Genomic DNA, 18163 nt, shown 5'->3' with positions numbered 1-18163 from the left:
AATATGGGCTGATGGTTTTGACATTTCCCTATGCTAATACCCTTTGAGAGCATAGATCCTTCCCAGTTGTGTGACCCCAGGCAAATCACTCATCTTCCCTGAACCTCAATTTCATTATCTGCAAAATGGCATTATTGATTGCTGCATATTGCCACCCTCATGGGGTAGTTGTATGGAAGATGATTTGTTACCCCTACAACACAATTTAATAGGAGCCATTGTTACTGTAGCTACTGCACACAGGTGTCTGCCAGGACAATTCCTAGGGCTTCTTGAGGTTGGCTATCCCACTGTGGAAACCTCAGAGAGAAAGAGTACACCTATTCAAAGTTTCACCGGGTTTATGCCTAAAGCTATAAATGCCTGGGAGGTCATTATGTCCAACTCTTTCATCTTTCAAGGAGGAACCGGAGGCCCAGAGAGTGGATGTGATGTTCCAGAGTCACACCAATTATTATTCCTCTTCTTCCTCGGAATACAGAACCAGGTGTCCTGCATCTAAATTCCTTGGTGGTTGTGGGTTTTATTTGGTTTTGCTTCACCTGCTTTTCTTCTTATGGTAAAGGGACGAGGACTATCCTCACCAAACACGAGTGAAAGAGGCTTTCCTCTTTGGGTTTATGGAAACTTCATTCCAGACTCACAGGTTGAAGAATTGGGCTTATTAAGAGCCCACAATTTTTGTTTATTTTAGAAATTTTCTATTTATTTTGTAAAGAATTTGTACTGACATAGATTTCTATAAACGTTGAAATGAAAAGGAAACTCATTTTTGCAAAAGTTACTCACCTGTAGAGCTTAAATATAGTCAATATTCAAACCCTCTGGCAACATTAGTTTTGTTAACTACTCATTTGTAGTCATCTGAAACTTCACAAGAGCTTTGGGAACAGGAAATGAGAGTTTGGGGGCAGGAAATGTGGGTTCTAGCTTAAATTCTATCACTAAGCCTTGGGCAAGTGACTTCCCTTCACTTCGTTTTAATTACCTTCTCCATAAAATGAGGTGGATTTGATTATCTCTAAAGTTCCTTCTAGTTCTGACATTTGATGTTCTAAGGTCCCTCTTTAATTTGAAGGTCTAATAAGAGTAAAGGATGGATGGGAATGTCATTGGAAGGAAGGATCAAAGGTTGACTGTAGCAAAAGAGGGTGAGGAAAGTGTCAATGATTGCAAGTCTTAGTGCCTTAGAGTTAGGGACATGGTGGCCTAGCAAACAAGAAGGAATTCAAGAGAAGGGACTTGGTGGAAAACATCCAGTGTTGTAGGGTCTGGGAACTGGGTGATGGGGTCCTAAGCACAGTGCTCTGTTCCCCTGGCTCCAGGATTCAAGTCCTCTTCTTCACATCTCTTAAATTCATAGACCTCGTTCTAACTGGGATAATTTTCTAGGAGAGTCCCCTTGGGTAATTCAGTCCTTTCAAAGATCTTTGTAGATTGTAGGTATTCCCTCCACTCACACAGATATTGGCCTTTCTCTAACATCATAGATGGGTTTTCAGGGTTGTTGTGGTAAAAAAAATGATCACGGTAACAGCAAAATATAATAAACCTTCTTGACTTTAGTGAGACTAATACTCAGAGGACAGTAGGGTGTAGGGACACAGATTTCTGGATATGGAATTAGAAGACCTAGTCTCAAGAGCTAATTTTCCACTTCCCACATATGTGACCTTGGTCAAGTCATTTGACTTCTCTGGGCCCGAGTTTTCTCATCTGTAAAATGGGGCTAACAATATTTAATGCTCCCCGTGTGGTTATGAGGAAAGCTTTTTGTGGCACTATGGAAATAGGTGCTATTATTAGTATTAGCTGTAAAATAAAGGGCTCGGACCAGACTCTGGTACTGACATCTGATAAAAGGATGAGCAGTTACTGATCAGGGCAGGTGATTGATGCAAGAGGGGCCTGAGTTGATTGAGAAGGGGTGGTGGAGGAGGAGGAGGAGGAGGGGGCCATATGATGAAGGAACGGGACTGTAAAGACAAATGGTATCGATGTATTTTTTAAGGAATATGAATACTGTTGGGTCAATAAGGCCCCATCCCCACCCCCAGGCTTCTAGCTTCATGTGAAGACAACAGGAGGGAGAGGAAGGTCAGACTGACTGGCCAAGGAAGACAGTGATCTCCAGTCTCCTAGGGCTACAGCTGACCTTCACAGGGTGACAGCTGCAGAAAGCCAGAACTGCTTTCCATGCTTCTCTTCTCTGGGGTTCCAAGGCAGCCCCAACCTAATCAGGAAAGATCGTGGCTTCTCTTGAGCTTAAAGCAGCAACCAAGACTATTACTAATTATGTTGGATGATTTCTTGGAGTGTTCTCTGCCACTTTCCCCTGAGAACTGAGAACATCCCGAGCTGGGTATGCCTGGGAGGAAAGCTGCAGGGGAGGGGAAGGGAGGGGAACAGAAGTATGCCTGGAGAAAAGGAAACCAGAAGCGATTCCTTGTCTGGGCAGATTAGAGTGCCAACAATCTACTTGCCTTCTGCCTATTCTTCAAAGGCCTTTGGAGGAGAAAGTCAGGCTCCTCGAGGGAACACAATCATCATGCAGCTTCATTAACTTTCTGATTAGTTCTGAGATTGGCTGGGAACTCCTTGGGGACTCCTTAGACCATCGGGAGCCCTTCCTGAATCCCAGAAGATTCCTCGTCACTGAGATTCCCCAACCCCCTGTTTACGGATCATTCCCATGATGATGTGTATAGGTGCCCAGCTATTTTCTCTTCCACTAAAATGGAACCAAGAGGGTTCAGGTGATTATTAATATTAGTCCTTTAAAGTCAATCAATCAATGAACCACCATGTTTCATGCTAGTGTGGCGGCAGCTCTGGGTTCTCAAAGGCAGTGCCAGCCACGCATGGTCTTGGGCTAGGAAAGTACTGAGATGCCTGGCTAAATTCAGGGAGGCTCATCACCAACTTAGCCTAAGGGGGATGGATTTTTCAGCCCCAATAATTCTGGAAGCTCATCTACTAAGGCACAGAGGAGTTTCAGTCGGCATTAGGAGAGGGAGGAACCCACAATGACAAAATCTCAGGTCCTAGAAATTGATGCCAATAAGAATAAGAAAATCTAAGTGGAAGATGAGGATGATGATGCTAAACATAAACATTGTTAGAAGAGGTAAGAGGCCATATAGGTGCCAACGACTATAATATAATATAATCTCAGCCTGTCTTTTTGGGGGTTTTGCAGCTTGACTATAATATAATATAATATAGGAAAAGGACTGGACCTGGAATTTCATCAATGTAGGACACTCTTAGATGAGAAAACTCACTCTACTAATGCAGGTTGGCAACTTCTCTGTAGCTTACAGTCCTAGAGAATTGCCTAGAGCACTGAGGGTTAAGTGAATTGTACAGGGTTCACTACAGTCTGTGTCAGAGGCTGAACTTGAACCCAGGTCTTCCTGAATCCTATGCAGGCTCTCTATCCACTATACCACACAGCCTAATATAATATAGATATAGATATAATATAATATAAGTTGCATGGAACTTCAGAGGGTATCTAGTTCAACCCAATCATTTTACAGATGAGAAAATTGAAGTCCAGTGAAATTACCCAAAGTCACATAGGGAGTAAATATCAGAAGTAGGATTGGAACCCATGTCCTCTGATGTTTTCATTGCACCAATAGAACATAATAGAACGATAATACCACAGATATTATACCACCATATTATTTACAATATATATTAGACTATGCCATATTATGCTTATATTATACAATGCAATTGAAATTGAAGTGAATAATGAAATTTTATTGTTGTTATTTTCAACCTTTTATTGCTATTATTTACTTCAACTTCAAATCTCTGGGACTTGGTTGGTATGGGTACTCTCTCCACTGGGGCAGACTGCAACTTCCAGGTCCATCCTGGCTCTTCTACAGATTAGTTGTGTGACTGTGGGCAAGTCATTTTTCTGGGCCTCAGTTTCTTTGCCTGTAAAATGGAGGCTCAATGTCACACAGAAAGAGGGTAACAGAGCTAGGGGTCTGCCCCACATGCCCTGACTCTAAAATCTGATACTCTTGACACTAAGGCATAACACTAGACCTCCTAGAGGAATCCTCACTCTGTTCTGCCTTTTCAACTGGTTTGGGTCGTGTGAGGGTGAGGAGTAACAGCCCATCTGGTTGTGGGCCTCTGCTTTCCCAAGAGTAGGGATGGCCCGCATCCTCAAGGCCTCTGAGGATTGAGTTGGTAACATTTGGTGGTCTTAGAAACAGAGGGAGGAGGGGCCAGAGATGTTCTCTACTGACTGAAAGAACTACTTGCTTCTTTCTAATAATGCTTACCCGGGAATAAAACCCCCATTTAAAATGATCATTCCCCATAAATAAAATCCCTAGAGGGGATGAGGGCTGGTGTCTACAAAACCAGTATCAAACATATACAAATGAAATGGAGCTGATAAAGAACTCTATTTTTAGAAAAGAAAAAAAATGACAATTGGGCCCCATGGTCCACACAGGAAAAGCAGATGATCAGGGTCTCTCTAGGGTCATTTCCAGGTGTGAGAGTCTCTCTTTCTTCAGAGCTGGGCCCCAAGGCCAGAGAGGAGTTTTAGGCTATTGCAGTCCTTGGCTTACAGCTGGGGGTCCCTTCGGTGCTAGGAGCTGGTATGACAGGCCGGCTGCCCCAGATGGAGCCACAGGAGGGAGAGATTCCCAAAAGAGCTGGGGCAAGGACTGTGGGTGCTTCCTGGCTGGAGAGGTTCTCATTGCCTGGAGTTCTGCTCAGGATATAGCACCTCTGATAGCAACAGGAAGAGAGTCCCAGGGTCTCTCTGGTGCAATGCTTCCTCTTAAAGACTCTGTTTCTCTTCTCGAATCTCCTCCTCCCCTTCCTGGTCCAAGGCCTGGAACTGATCCAAAGGGACAAGCATCCTATATTGAAAAACACCATGGTCAGTGTACTCTGTTCAGTATGAGATTTCTCTATACTCCAGATCCACAGCTGTGTCTCAGTAGCCTCCTCACTGATGGGAACAGGGAACAGGGATGAATGGGGACAGAAAGAGGACCACTTTATTTCACAAGACCTTAGAGGGAGATGTTAAAGTGAACCATCTAAGTTGCCCAGGCCCATCAACATTTGGGTGGTATCTCAGGGTGGTGGATCCTGTAATAACACTCTTGCCAGAGCCCAGAGGGCTGAGGCATGCACACCATACTGCCAAGTGTGGCCTGAACCTGATTAAAATGTAATCAGGAAATATTTAACAAAATAAATAAAAATACAATAAAACAGATAATATCACATTTTTAAATTGTTGCTATGTGGCCTGCAGGGATCCTTATCTATGGTTTAATGGTCCCTGTTTCTATTTGAGTTGGACTCCACTGCTGTAGCCCATCCTAGGAACTCTGGCCAACAGATGTACTGGAAAGACCAGTGTCAAGCTAGGGGAGTGGCAGGGGAACACAGGGGCCTAGATAAGGTAGGACTGGGAACAAAGGATCTCAAGATGTGCACCATTAGCAAAAAGGGAGTTGGGGTTTATATCAAAATTCCCAAAACTATTTTCTTCAGGGGTAAATTCCACCAAATACACTTGATCCCTTCATTCATCCATCTTTTTCTGCTTTTTTTTTTTTTAGTGAGGCAATTGGGGTTAAGTGACTTGCCCAGGGTCACACAGCTAGTAAGTGTTAAGTGTCTGAGGCCGGATTTGAACTCAGGTACTCCTGACTCCAGGGCCGGTGCTCTATCCACTGCGCCACCTAGCTGCCCCCATCCATCTTTTTCTGAATGCCTACTATGTGCCTAGATTGTGTGTGTGTGTGTGTGTGTGTGTAAAGGGAATCAAAAGAAGAGAAGTCACCTGGTAATTCCTATGATTCACTGAGAGGAATATTATTCCCATTTGTTGATCCACGTGTCTGTAGGCAAGGGGAGAGACCAGAGAGCATTTGACAGAACACAGACTAAGTTCTGGGTCATTCTTTGTACCACTTGGCATGACCCACTTACTCCTTAGCAATGCACTCTTGCCCACTCCCAGACCCATGTCAATGGAGCTGGGTTGGTGCTTGTACCGACCCAATACTGGACAATTCCTATGTTTTCACTTTTATCCCCCTTCTCTATTTCAAATTAGCTTCTACTGTACTCCCCAATCTATTCAGGCTGGCTTCCTCTTTCTCTCCCACATCTTATCTTCACTCATACTGTGCCTCTCATGTTGTCTATCAGTCTCAGTTTCCTTATCTGTAAAATGAGGGCGTAGGATCAGTGATTTCTAAAGTCTCTTCTGGCTCTAGCTCCTGGGAGGCAGCTAAGTGATGTAATGGTTAGAGCACTGCACTTGGAGTCAGTAAGTTCTGAAGCTATATGACCCTGGGAAAGTCACTTATCCTCTCAGCCTCAGTTTCCTTCACTGTAAAATGGTGATTGTAAAATATAGTGTTGTAAGGCTCAAAAATGAGATGTCTGTAATGCACTTTGCCAACCTTAAAGTGCTATACAAATGCTAGCTACTCTATCTCAAATTCACCTGACCTTCAAAGCCTACCTCCTCCACTCCACTTCCTCAGGTCTACACTAATCGCTTCGTAATAACTCACCCACCGTCCTTACTTTCTGTGCCTGGGAATCATGTAAAGCCTTCCACTACCCTCTGACCTATTTAAGGTATCTTTGTCTCCCCAGCTAGAGTGTCAGAACTTCTGGGGTACAGATATTGGGTCTAGCTTAATTTTGTGCCCTTCTAATCCTTGTTTTAAGACAGACCCTAGCGCAGTACTAGGCATATAAATTGCGATCAATAAGGATTTTTGTTGGCTGATGGTAAGAGTCAGGCCTCAGTGCTGTTCTGAGCTGCAGAAAATTTCTTACTCTATAACCATGGAATCCTAGAGTTCTTCTCTCCTCCCTCCCTCCCTTCTCCTTCTTCCTCCCTTCTCCCTTCCTTCCACCTCTCTCCCCTCTCCTCCTCTCCCTCCCTCCCCTTTTTTCTTACTCCTTCCCTCCCCCCTCTTTCCCTCTCCTTCCTTCTCTTCCTCCCTCCCTCTATCCCTCCTTCTAATCCAGTCACCCACACAATGCAGGAATTCCTGTTATAACAGCTCTGACAGGTGGTCAGTCATCCATCCTCTGTGAGATCCTTCTAGTGATAGAGCTTGGTGGCAAGAACACTGCGTTTAGAGCCCAAGGGCTTGGGTTCTAATCCTAGCTCCACTCTTCACCACCTATGGAACTTCAGGCAAATCCATGCTCTTCTCTGCACCTATTTTTCTCTTAGTTCCAAGGTACCTTTCACTTCTAAAACCAAGCCCATTGGAGAGCTCGAATTGTTAGAAACCTCTTCCACCTTGAGCTGAAATTTACCCCCAGGTAACTTCCACTCTTGCTTCTAGTTTTGCCTGAGGGATGTAGTCAATCAATAAACATTTATTAAGTGCCTACTGCATGTCAGGCACTGTGGGAATACAAAAAAGAGGCAAAAGACAGTCCCTGCTCTCAAGGAGCTCACAATTTAATGGGAGAGAGAAGCAAAAAATAAGTACAAACTGTATACAGGGTAGTAAATAGGAAATGAACTCAAAAAGGGAAGACAATAGAATTAAGAAGGGTTAGGAAACACTTCCGGTAAACGATGGGACTTTGCTTGGAATGTAAGGCAAGCCTGGGAAGCAAGAAGACAGAGGAGAGAGAGTATTCCAGGCATGGGGAACAGCCGGAAAAAAGGCCCAATGGAAGCCTTTACGTGGAGGGAAGATGACTTGTTGGGATGTACTAGAGGGATTCCTGTCCAGGTATGGGTTGGCTATGGGATGGCCTCGTGGATTCCGTGGTTCTACGAGTAGTTGCCAGCAAAGTTACTGACAACGAGCAATTCAATCACTGCTCATCTCCAGTCTGTTCCCTGCCCCCCACCCCATCTTCCTCCTCTGACCTGCAATGCCTGAAGTCTGACTGAGTTATCAGTGAGGAAAAGGCCTTAATAATTGCATATGGGCCCTCTCCCTTTGAGAACTTGGGTTAGATCATTCAGTAATCACTGTGGGAAAGGCAGAAGTATTCCACAGGAAATCTCCCTCTGGGAAGATGAACTGTGTCCCCCTGTGCTGTGTGATCATTCCAGATCAATCATGGCATAAATCAGGTCAGGGCTTTCTCTTTCCCACCTACCTCTTTCAGCCACCAGCCTCTTCCCTGCCTCCTCTGCCTCTGTGTCAGCCAGCTCTGCTTCAGAAGGGGCCATCTTGGCTCACCCGGGACAGTCCCTGGAGGGACTCGTCTCCTTGGGCCTTGTGCTTTTTGCTCCACGAAATCACCCTGTGACTAGAAGCATTGGGGTGTGGCTCTGATGGAGAAAAGGCTCATTGGCTTTGGAACTGGAAGGGACCTTAGAGATGGTCTGATCTAAACCCCTCATTTAATAGATGAGGAAACCGAGGTCCAGAGAAGAAGTGACTCGCCCAAAGTCACACAGGTAGTAAGTAGCAGAACTGGAGTTTGATCCCATGTATTTGGGCTCCATGTTCCACAGTCTTTCTGTCACCCCCGTACTGAGGGATGGTCTCAGGGGCTGAGCTCCACTTTGAGAAAACAGAGCAGGAGGCCAGGTCATGGATCCAAATGACTCTTGGGGGTCACAGGATCCAATGTTTCCCCAGATCTCAGTCAGAACTGGGTCAGGTTGTTTCCCTCAAAAAAAAAAAAAAAAAAGCCTGGGATTGACCACTCTGTTTCCAAGGCAGGGCCTCTGGTTGGTTGGGCTGGTTGCCAGGTAAGGCCTTGGGTTGTCTGCACTAGAACCTGGGCTCATCCTGTGATTGGCTGGGCCGGGCACAAGTTAAAAACTCAAGGAGATGGGACTGGATACTCCATGGCATCCTGAATGGGCTGAGCTGGAGTGGTCAGATGCTGCTGGGCCTGGGCTTCTGCCATCTTGCAGTGGAGGGTGGGAGGACAAAGGGAAAGATCTCGTGATATAGAAGTCTTCTAATGACACTTAGCTCCGCTCTGCAGAGCTCTCTCAGCTGGGTCCCAAAGGGATGGTGTACAGGGGGCTCTGTCTGATGAAGGAGACTGGGATGATTGCTGGGGCCATGGAGCCAAGTTTTCTTGGAAAGTTTGTGTCATTTAGAGGTGGGTGTTCTGCAGTCCTAGGAAAGATAGAAACAAATATAATCAGCTCTCGATTGGCCATTTTCTAGAGGGGAGTCCAATATAAATGATCACAATATGATGGTAACAGGGATAGTAATAATATATGTCTGAATTACACTTTATTGACTAAATGTACTTTCTTATCCATTACATCTTTGGACAGCCAATCCCTCCTCCCCCAATACATATGCCTTATGAGGGAAGCAGGGTAAGGATTAGTATCCCCCTTCTACAGATGAGGAAACTGAGACACAGGGAGGTAAAGTGACTTGTCAGCAAGATCTTGGCAAGACTCCAGCTCAATCATCATCATTCTTTCCCCTAAATCCTATGGCACTGCCTGTAATCATCAAAGTCATGATGATCCCTAGTCTTCCAGCACTTGAAAGTTTGTAAAATGCTTTCCTCACAATAATTCTATGAGATAGAAGGGGAAAATATTATTCCCATTTTATAGATGAGGAAACAGGATCAGAGAAATGAAGTGGCATAGCTACCACTTATCTAGCATCTATCACATACAGGCTTGTGTTATTTAGCTGTTTATGTTCTTCTGGCTTCTGACGTCCCATAGGGGGTGGCATAGAGGTGACCCTGGGTCCTTAAAACTGTATCAGTGGTGGGTGAGACCTGGCACATGTGACCAAGCTGGAAAGGTTTCAAGACTGGGCTGATCACCTGGGCTTTGTCTACTGTCTGAGGACCAGTCCAGCTAAGCTTGGAGGGGCCCATCATTTCCACAAAGCCAGCCATCAGATGGTAAGTTCTCTCAGCCACTTATGAAGATTGGTCTCTTAAGGGGTGTGTGTGCATGTGCATGTGTATGTGTGTATGCGTGTGTGTGTATGCGTGTGTGTGTATGCGTGTGTGCGTGTGTGTGTGTGTGTGTGTGTGTGTGTGTGTGTGTGTGTGTGTGTGTGTGTGTGTGTGTGTGTTGGGGGAGGCAGGGTTGTCTCTGAACTACACCAGTGGAAGGAGCATTCACGCTAAGGAAGTTATAGCACCTGGAGTACTAAAGAAGTAGGTTCGTGGCTCCTGTCCCCTTCTAGGCAATCAGCCCCTTGTGAAGAATGGGAAAGATAATAAGCATTTATATAGTGCCTACAACGTGACAAGTACTGCATTAAGCACTTTACAGATAGGATCTCAAGAAAGCAGGAGCCCTCTCAGGGCACTTCTCTTGATCTCTGCTGCCTAGAGCAGGGTCCTAAATATAGAAGGTGATCAATACAAGTTGATTGAGGATGATGGCAGGGAGCTGAGGCATACATGGGTGAAGCAATTAGGCAGCTTCCCAACATGTGTCAAGTGGTGTGACCTTGACATATATTGAGTACAGGTCTGGGTGGGGAGAGGCCTCAGTCACTCACTCATTCATTCAAACACTGTGGAAGCATTGTTTGCTCAACACTGTATTAGATCTTCGACACAAAGTTTAGATGAGACAGTCCTTGTCTTCAAGAAATTTATAATTTGATAGTAGAATAGATGTAACTACAGAAATAAAATCCGCAATTGTACATGGTAAATATATGAGAAAGTTGCCAGGTAAAGTGCTGTGTGACATCCCAGAAGGTGGTCATGATCAATGGGATGATGGGAGTGGAGGAAAAATTTAAAAGCTTCATGGAGGATGTAGAATTTGTGCTGAGGCCTCAAAAGATATCATGAATCTTAGCATCCTTATTCACAAAATCAGAATCATTCTGATTGAGTAGAGTAGCTGGCAAGAATAACTAATGGAAAAGGTTATAAAGAACTTTAAAAGTAAAAGTGTTAAAAAAAAAAAGTAAAAGTGTTGGGGGTAGCTAGGTGGCGAAGTGGATAAAGCACCAGCCTTGGATTCAGGAGTACCTGAGTTCAAATCCAGCCTCAGACACTTGACACTTACTAGCTGTGTGACCCTGGGCAAGTCACTTAACCCCCATTGCCCTGCAAAAAAACAAAAAACAAACAAAAAACAAAAACAAAAAGTAAAAGTGTTGAACAAAGGCCAAGAAGAACTGATATTCATTAACCAGACAGCACCTAGTCCTAAGTACCACATACATAGTAGGTGTGTGATTGACTGTTAACTCACAATGCTCAGTGGCAAGATAGTGTTTAGATTTATCTACAAGTTTTTACTGCAGAGAAGCCCAAGTGTAGACTCACTTGGAGACACTTGACTCTGTGGGGCCAATTTTCACTCTACCTCTGTACCAGTGGTCCTACTGATTTTAAAGAGAATAGTGAGTGTGGATCTGCTTCAAAGAGGATGTGGGAAAAGAGGGCAAATATGGGCAAAGAAGGAATTCCAGAAGTTTGGGGACACAGGAACCCCTTTTGAAAGTGCTCTGGGAGGATTCTTTGTTCAGTTATATTCCACTATTTGCTATGATTATACTGTGGAAGCTGGGTGGCACTGTGGATAGAGTGCCAGGCCTAGAGTCAGGAAGACTGGTCTTTCTAAGTTCAAATCTATCCTCAGACACTTAGTAGCTGTGTGATCCTGGGAAAAATCACTTAACCCTGTTTTGCCTCAGTTTCCTCATCTGTAAAATAAGCTGCAGAAGGAAATGGCAAACCACTCCAGTATCCCTGCCAAGAAAACTCCAAATGGGATAATGAAGAGTAAGACATGACTGAAATAACACAACTGAAAAATAATTATACAGTACCATTCAGATTATCTGTGTGTGTGTGTGCGCGCACGTGTGTGTGTGTGTGTGTGTGGCTGTGTAACTTGAGGTTATTGAAATGATAGTGACAACTCACATTTCAACAACATTTTTGAAGTTTACAAAGTCCTTTCCTTACAATAGCCCTAGGTTGGTAGAAAATGGAGGTATTATTAGTCAATTTTACAGGAAAGGACACTGAATTTCAGAAAGGTGAAGCAACTAGCCTTTAAGTCACGCTGCTAATAAAACATCAGAACCAACTCAACGTGCCACTGTGGGCAAATAACCTCCTCTCCAGGCCTATCTGCAAAATGAGAGCACAAGGACCAGATGATTTCTAAGGTCCCTTTCAGCCCAAACATTCTAAGGTTGATGGTAATCTGGGGAGTCTTCAAGTACTTCTAAGGCCTTTCCATTTCTGACATTCTATAGCCTAAAGTCTCTTCTAACTCTAACATTCCCAGTTCTATGACTCCTGCTAGAATTTTTGCTCTATGGCTCTTTCCAGCTCTGGAAGAAGTAAAGAAGAAACAATTCCCCTATAGAAGAGGGCAATATAATAATCACAGCCCAAAACTGTATCGAAAATTCCAATGACTTCTCAAGACTTTGGCCAGGGAACTGATGTCCAGGGCCAGATACAACAGAGCCCTATGTCTACTAATTTGGCTCTGCCCTCTAGCTAGAGCTCTTTGGTTGTTAAGAGAACCCCCATCCAATTATCTCAGAATCAGACTCACAGATTATAGCCCATTATAGATTTTAGTTATTTCTCACTTTACAGATGTGATTGAACCCCAGAAAACCCGAATTTTCCTACTCTGAATTCAATCCTCTTTTTGCTACCCCACACCATTAATTCCTAAATCCTGGAAAAGTCACCACTAACTTCTGCTCCCCGCCTCCTCCCCCCAGTACTCTGTGGTATTCTCATCAAAGAAGGATGCTGCTACCCAAACTACCACCTCTCTTCAGATCCAGATGTAAACAGCCCAGGACCCCCATACCCAAGAGACCCAGGGACAGCACCTCTCCCCAGACTATGCTTGCAGCCTGACCCCCCACTTCCATGGTCCTGGTAAAGATTTAACCTGCTTGAACAGGAGCCCCAGCTTCTGAAGATCCAGAAAAAGAAAATTCTTCTCAGCAAAGGCCTTTTCATTATCAAATGGCTCAACATCAGAAAGAGATTTTATCAGGGGAGAGATAAATATAGAAGAGGCACCCCAAGGACCACTGGCCTTTCCATCTGGCTTGAAGTTGAAACTTCCTATATGTGTTGCCTGCACCATTAGAACGTGAACACTTAATAAATACTTGCTCTTTCCTCCCTTCTTTTCCTTTCTTCTGTTTTAAGTCTGAATTGGGGCTTCACATACCCAGGGGGGTTGAAAGCCTGGTTAGGCAAGACCTAATCTTTTTCTTTATCAGGTAGTTTGTTCTCTGGGCATGCTATCTCCCTCAATCCCTGAAATTTCCATATTTCTGGCACCTACAATCATGCTAAGTTCACTTACCCCACTGCACTGTCAATTGCTATTAATCCAAAGTATATGGATTTACTTCTAGGAGAAATATAAAAGGGATTGAAACAAACATGCCTAGCATGAGCTTGAGATATTGTCTTAATTCAGCAGTCCTGTCCCTCTGCACTGGGGATTCTGGTGTCTTTGTGAAGAATATGAAGCTACCTATCCTTCAAGACAGTTATCTACATCTGATGCAGAAATACAGTCTGTTTCCATTTTAATAATAAAGTAGACAACTTCAGCCACAGTATATTGAATTTGATTTTGATCTAATAAAAATAGTAAGCTGGTCTGGACCCCTTGAAAAAGCCTTCCTTGAAATCTCCCAAGCTATTTTCAGGGGGGAAGAAAAAGAATAGTCTGCAACTAGATCCAAGAAGCGTTGCTCATAAATGATGAACTGACATCCTCTCACATAGGCTCACCCTGTTACACCTGGAAAAATCAAAGTCTCATCTCCAGCATTTAACTTGACAGCTGCAATAATTTCCAAATTCTAGTTGTAGCTGAAAGCAAAATCCAGCTACCAGGACTGCTCATCATGCCTGTTCTGGCACTTTTTGGATCAAAAGTAAAATGTAACCAATTTTTATGCTACTTGGTAGCATTTTAAAAGCCCAAGTTGAGAAAGGTTGCTGTAGTTGATATGAATTCCTGGGAGCATTGGAAAGTGGTTTGTAAGAAAATAGGTTTAGACCAGCATTTTACACCATGAACAACATGAAGTTCCTGAATCAATACCTGACTTAAATATAAAAAGACCATGTCATTAAAATACTGCAAAAGGATAAAAAGAAATACATTTTACAATTACAGTTAGGGGGAGAAATGAACTAGATATGGGTTAGAGGAGATTATAAGGGCTAAAATGGGCCATTTAATCTATATAAAATTCAAATATTTTTTGCATGAACAAAATCAATGCAGCTAGAATAATAAAGGAAGTTATCACTAGGAAAAATATCTTTACATCAAATATCTCTGAGAAAAGCCTGACATTTAAGATATATAGGAATTCAATCAATAGACATTTATTAGTGCCTATATATGTACTAGGTACTATAGCTGCTAGGTATACAAAGACAAAAATTAGTCCTTGCCTTTAATTAACTTACAGTCTATTGAGAGGAGACAACACATATAAGTAAATATACACAAAATATAGTTCTATTTATATGGTAAATTCTATTTCACAAATGAGTCTGAGAATCCTGTAGGAAATCCACTTTGAAATGTTCTATAAGCAGTTGGAGACAGTAGAGCTCAGGAGAGATACTGGGGTGGAAGTATAGATTTGGGAGTCATCTGTATAGAGGTTATAATTAAACCCAAGGGAACTGATGAAGTCTTGGGTTATACCCACAGTTAAGGGGTGTGATATGGATGATGAACCAAAAAAAAAGCCTGAGAAAGAGAAGTCAGAAAGGAAAGAGTCAATCAATCAACTAACAAGGAATTATTTAAGTGACTTCAATGTACCACATACTGTGTTAGATGGTAAGGATACAAATACAAATACAAAAAAATGAAACCACCCCTACTCTCAAGTATTTTACATTCAGATGGTAGAGACAACAAACCCATAAATATGCATATGTACATATGTATAGACAAAATACACATGGAATAAATGCTAGATAAATACATAGTAGTTAAAGTACAAAGTAGTTAGGAAGTCACCAGCAATTGGAAAGATCAGAAAAGGTTTCATGTTTATAGTGGTGTATGAGCTGAGCCTTGAAGGAAGAGAGAGATTGGATGAAATAGAAGTGAAGGAGAAAGGCATTTCAGACATGGGGCACAGCAATAAAAAGTAAGGTGATGGGACTTGGAGAGCTGTATGGGAAAGAGAGAGGCCAGTTTGGTCTCTACAAATGTGAAAGGAGAGTAAGGCATCAAAAAAGACCTAGAAAAATGGATCAGGGCTAAACCGTGAAAAGCTTTAAAATGCCAAAAGATGACTATATATTTTATCCTAGAGGCATTAGGGAACCACTGAAGTTTACTGAGTCCCTACTCAGTAACACTGAAATTGGTAAAACGACAATTGTTAAATCTGCATTTAAGAAAAATCACTTTGGCAGCAGTGGGGTTGGGGGATGTATTGGAGTAGGGAGAGACTTGAGACAGAGGGACCAATTTGGAAGTCACTACAATATCTAGAGAAGGGAGGAGGGAAAACATTTGCATAGCACCTGAACTAAGGTGGTAGCTATTTGATAGGCAAAAATGGGTTAGAGATAAAATTGAGGAGGTAGAAATGGCAAGATTTGGCAAGTCACTAGATATGTAGGATGAAAAAAAGTGAAGGGTTATAAACAAACTTGAAAGACTAGAAGAATGGTGGAGTCTTCAATAAAAATAGGGAAGCTTAGAATCCCAGGTTTTTGGGAAAAGGTACATGAGTCCTGTTTTGGACATGTTGAGTTCAGATATCTCTGGAACATCCAATTTAAAATGTCTAATAGGCAAATGATGATGTGGAACTAAAGCTCAGAGGAGAGATAGGATACCTAGAAGTAGAAGTCACTTGTAGAGAGATGAAAATTAAACCCATGAAAGATGATAAAGTCACTGAAAGTATGGAGAGAGAAAAGGAGAAAGGCACTTTCTTTTTAGAGGATAGCTGAGAAGAATTAGGGATTCACCCAATCTTGGCTCTCTGGACTCTGCTCATTAGTTCATTTTTTTTTCCAATTCCAGGAAAATTTCAATCAGTTAACCTCTTGGCTTTTTGGTGCTTCATTTATATAATATTACATCATTCTTTATCTAAGAATTGCCCCTCAAGGCAAACAGAAATATAAATGGGTGAATGAAACACTTAATAGAACAGTTTCTATCACTTCACAATTGGAATAATTCAATACGACATAGACGTTACCCCCCAAATGCACAAAAGACACCCTCATTCATATCCTATGTAATCTTTGGCTCAGCAGCCCAGGATATTGGCTTATGTGAAGCAATTCCATTCTTGGGGATAGTTCCAAAAAGTATTAACTCTGGCTTATTTTCCTCATCCATCATTGCCTCTGGGAATTTTCTGAATATAGTTCATGTTTAGGTCTACAGAGATTTGCACAAAAGGGTCCTTAGCTCCCATATAAACATTTCAGGTCATAATGCATATTGGTACAAGATAGCCTTTGTTTAACACCACAAAAAATGTAGGAAAATGCATAAAAACTCACAGGAATCCCAAAACGATCATTAGAATTTTCTTTTTTTCCTTTTCTTTCTTTCTTTCTTTCTTTCTTTCTTTCTTTCTTTCTTTCTTTCTTTCTTTCTTTCTTTCTTTCTTTTCTTTTCTTTTCTTTTTTTTTCAGGGCAATGAGGGTTAAGTGACTTGCCCAGGGTCACACAGCTAGTAAGTATTAAGTGTCTGAGGCCGGATTTGAACTCAGGTCCTCCTGAATCCAGGGCCCGTGCTTTATCCACTGCACCAACTAGCTGCCCATGAATTTTCTTTCAATGAGTTTCACCCTCCCCCAAATCTTATACAGTTCTTCAGTTTCACAGTACCCCTCTATGTCATGACTTGAATTCCAATTAGAAGGAAAATAAATTTAGGTTTACTAGAAAGGCACCTCTCCTTGACATTCTTGTCAGTCCCACTTTTCCCCCAGAAACCCATACATGTATCAAGTCTCCTGGTACTACCCCAAAGATGTGGATTTCCTGAGAAGGAAAACACTCAAAATTGTTGGAGAGGCAGCCCCTTCTTATTAGACCTTCACTATCTGAATAACTCATGGTAATTGCAGAAGGCAAAGTTCAAGTCTTCTGCTCTCCAATTTCATAACTCAAGTCTCTTGTTGCTTTCTAGCTTCAGAGGCCATATGTACAACCCTCTTTTCCTCATAAGGCTAGCAATGTCCAAGAACTTCCTTCTCTTCCCAGAAGGCAGCATCCTAGAATTCTCAAACTTGGAACTGCTGAACAAGCAATCCCAATGTTAGAATCCCAAACTCTCCAGCAACTTGAGTTTATCCTGGAGAGTCTCTGTTCTAATATGGATGAGAGATGCTGCCTATCCAACTCTGTCCTAAGGCTTTAGGGGTAAGGAGGAGAAGACAGATCTGTGGGTATAACCTGCTTTCTCTTCTTCCTTCCAAACTTCTAACTTCACTCTTAGTTCTTCTGCTCTTCATGTGCGTTTAGCTCTCAGGTTTTCTGTAAATGATTTTTTAAAAAACAGACCTAGTACAAAGGGGAAACTCCAACCTATATCATTCGGTGTCCAACATTCATCCCATTCAACCTAATCACTGAGGTTCAATCATTCATCTACAATGGAATGGAATGGGTATTAATGGTAGACTTGGGGCTTCCTAAGTTGCACTACTGGGAAAGGGAAATCATGGTAAGATCTGAGTGGGTAGGTTTGGGGCAGGATGGTAGGATGACAAAGGGTCCCACTTGGGTCTGCATTCTAGTGAAGCCCTCTAGCTTCTGGGAAGGTGGAGTCTTTGTTCAATGGATACAAATGGGTTTACAAATCCAGTGAACATGTTCCAAACAAAGGCTCACCACCTTAAAAGATCATCAAACTGATCAAGGAGCTTCTATCCTACCTTCCAATCCCAGTGAGGAGGTGGTAGGGGTGGTATCAGTTTGTTGGTTAAGAATACTTGGAAGAGGGGGCAGCTAGGTGGCACAGTGGATAGAGCATTGGCCCTGGAGTCAGGAGTACCTGAGTTCAAATCCGGCCTCAGACATTTAACACTTACTAGCTGTGTGACCCTGGCCAAGTCACTTAACCCCAATTACCTCACTAAAAATTAAAAAAAAAATTAAAAAAATATTTAAAGAATACTTGGAAGATCTGAGTGACTT

General features: G+C 42.6%; 1 protein-coding gene across 3 annotated transcripts in view; it reads right to left on the bottom strand.

The window, feature by feature from the left end:
- Nucleotides 1-679: 679 nt before the first annotated feature.
- GSG1L (GSG1 like) overlaps nucleotides 680-18163 on the bottom strand; it is a 395069-nt gene continuing 377585 nt past the window's right edge. The window contains exons 7-9 of one of the 3 annotated variants that reach the window (XM_043978921.1): nucleotides 7056-9128; nucleotides 5840-5897; nucleotides 680-4901 (exon numbers count right to left, since the gene is read on the bottom strand). In XM_043978921.1, the coding sequence (XP_043834856.1) occupies nucleotides 9106-9128 (23 nt within the window). In that variant the 3' untranslated portion in view covers nucleotides 680-4901; nucleotides 5840-5897; nucleotides 7056-9105. The remainder of the gene's footprint in view (nucleotides 4902-5839; nucleotides 5898-7055; nucleotides 9129-18163) is intronic. The other 2 variants (XM_043978922.1, XM_043978920.1) reach the window with 2 other exon arrangements.

This window comes from Dromiciops gliroides, chromosome 1 (assembly GCF_019393635.1).
Source record: "Dromiciops gliroides isolate mDroGli1 chromosome 1, mDroGli1.pri, whole genome shotgun sequence".
Taxonomy (NCBI): domain Eukaryota; kingdom Metazoa; phylum Chordata; class Mammalia; order Microbiotheria; family Microbiotheriidae; genus Dromiciops; species Dromiciops gliroides.
The sequence above is the reverse complement of the archived record's forward strand: the minus strand, read 5'-3'. Positions and strand labels throughout refer to the sequence as shown.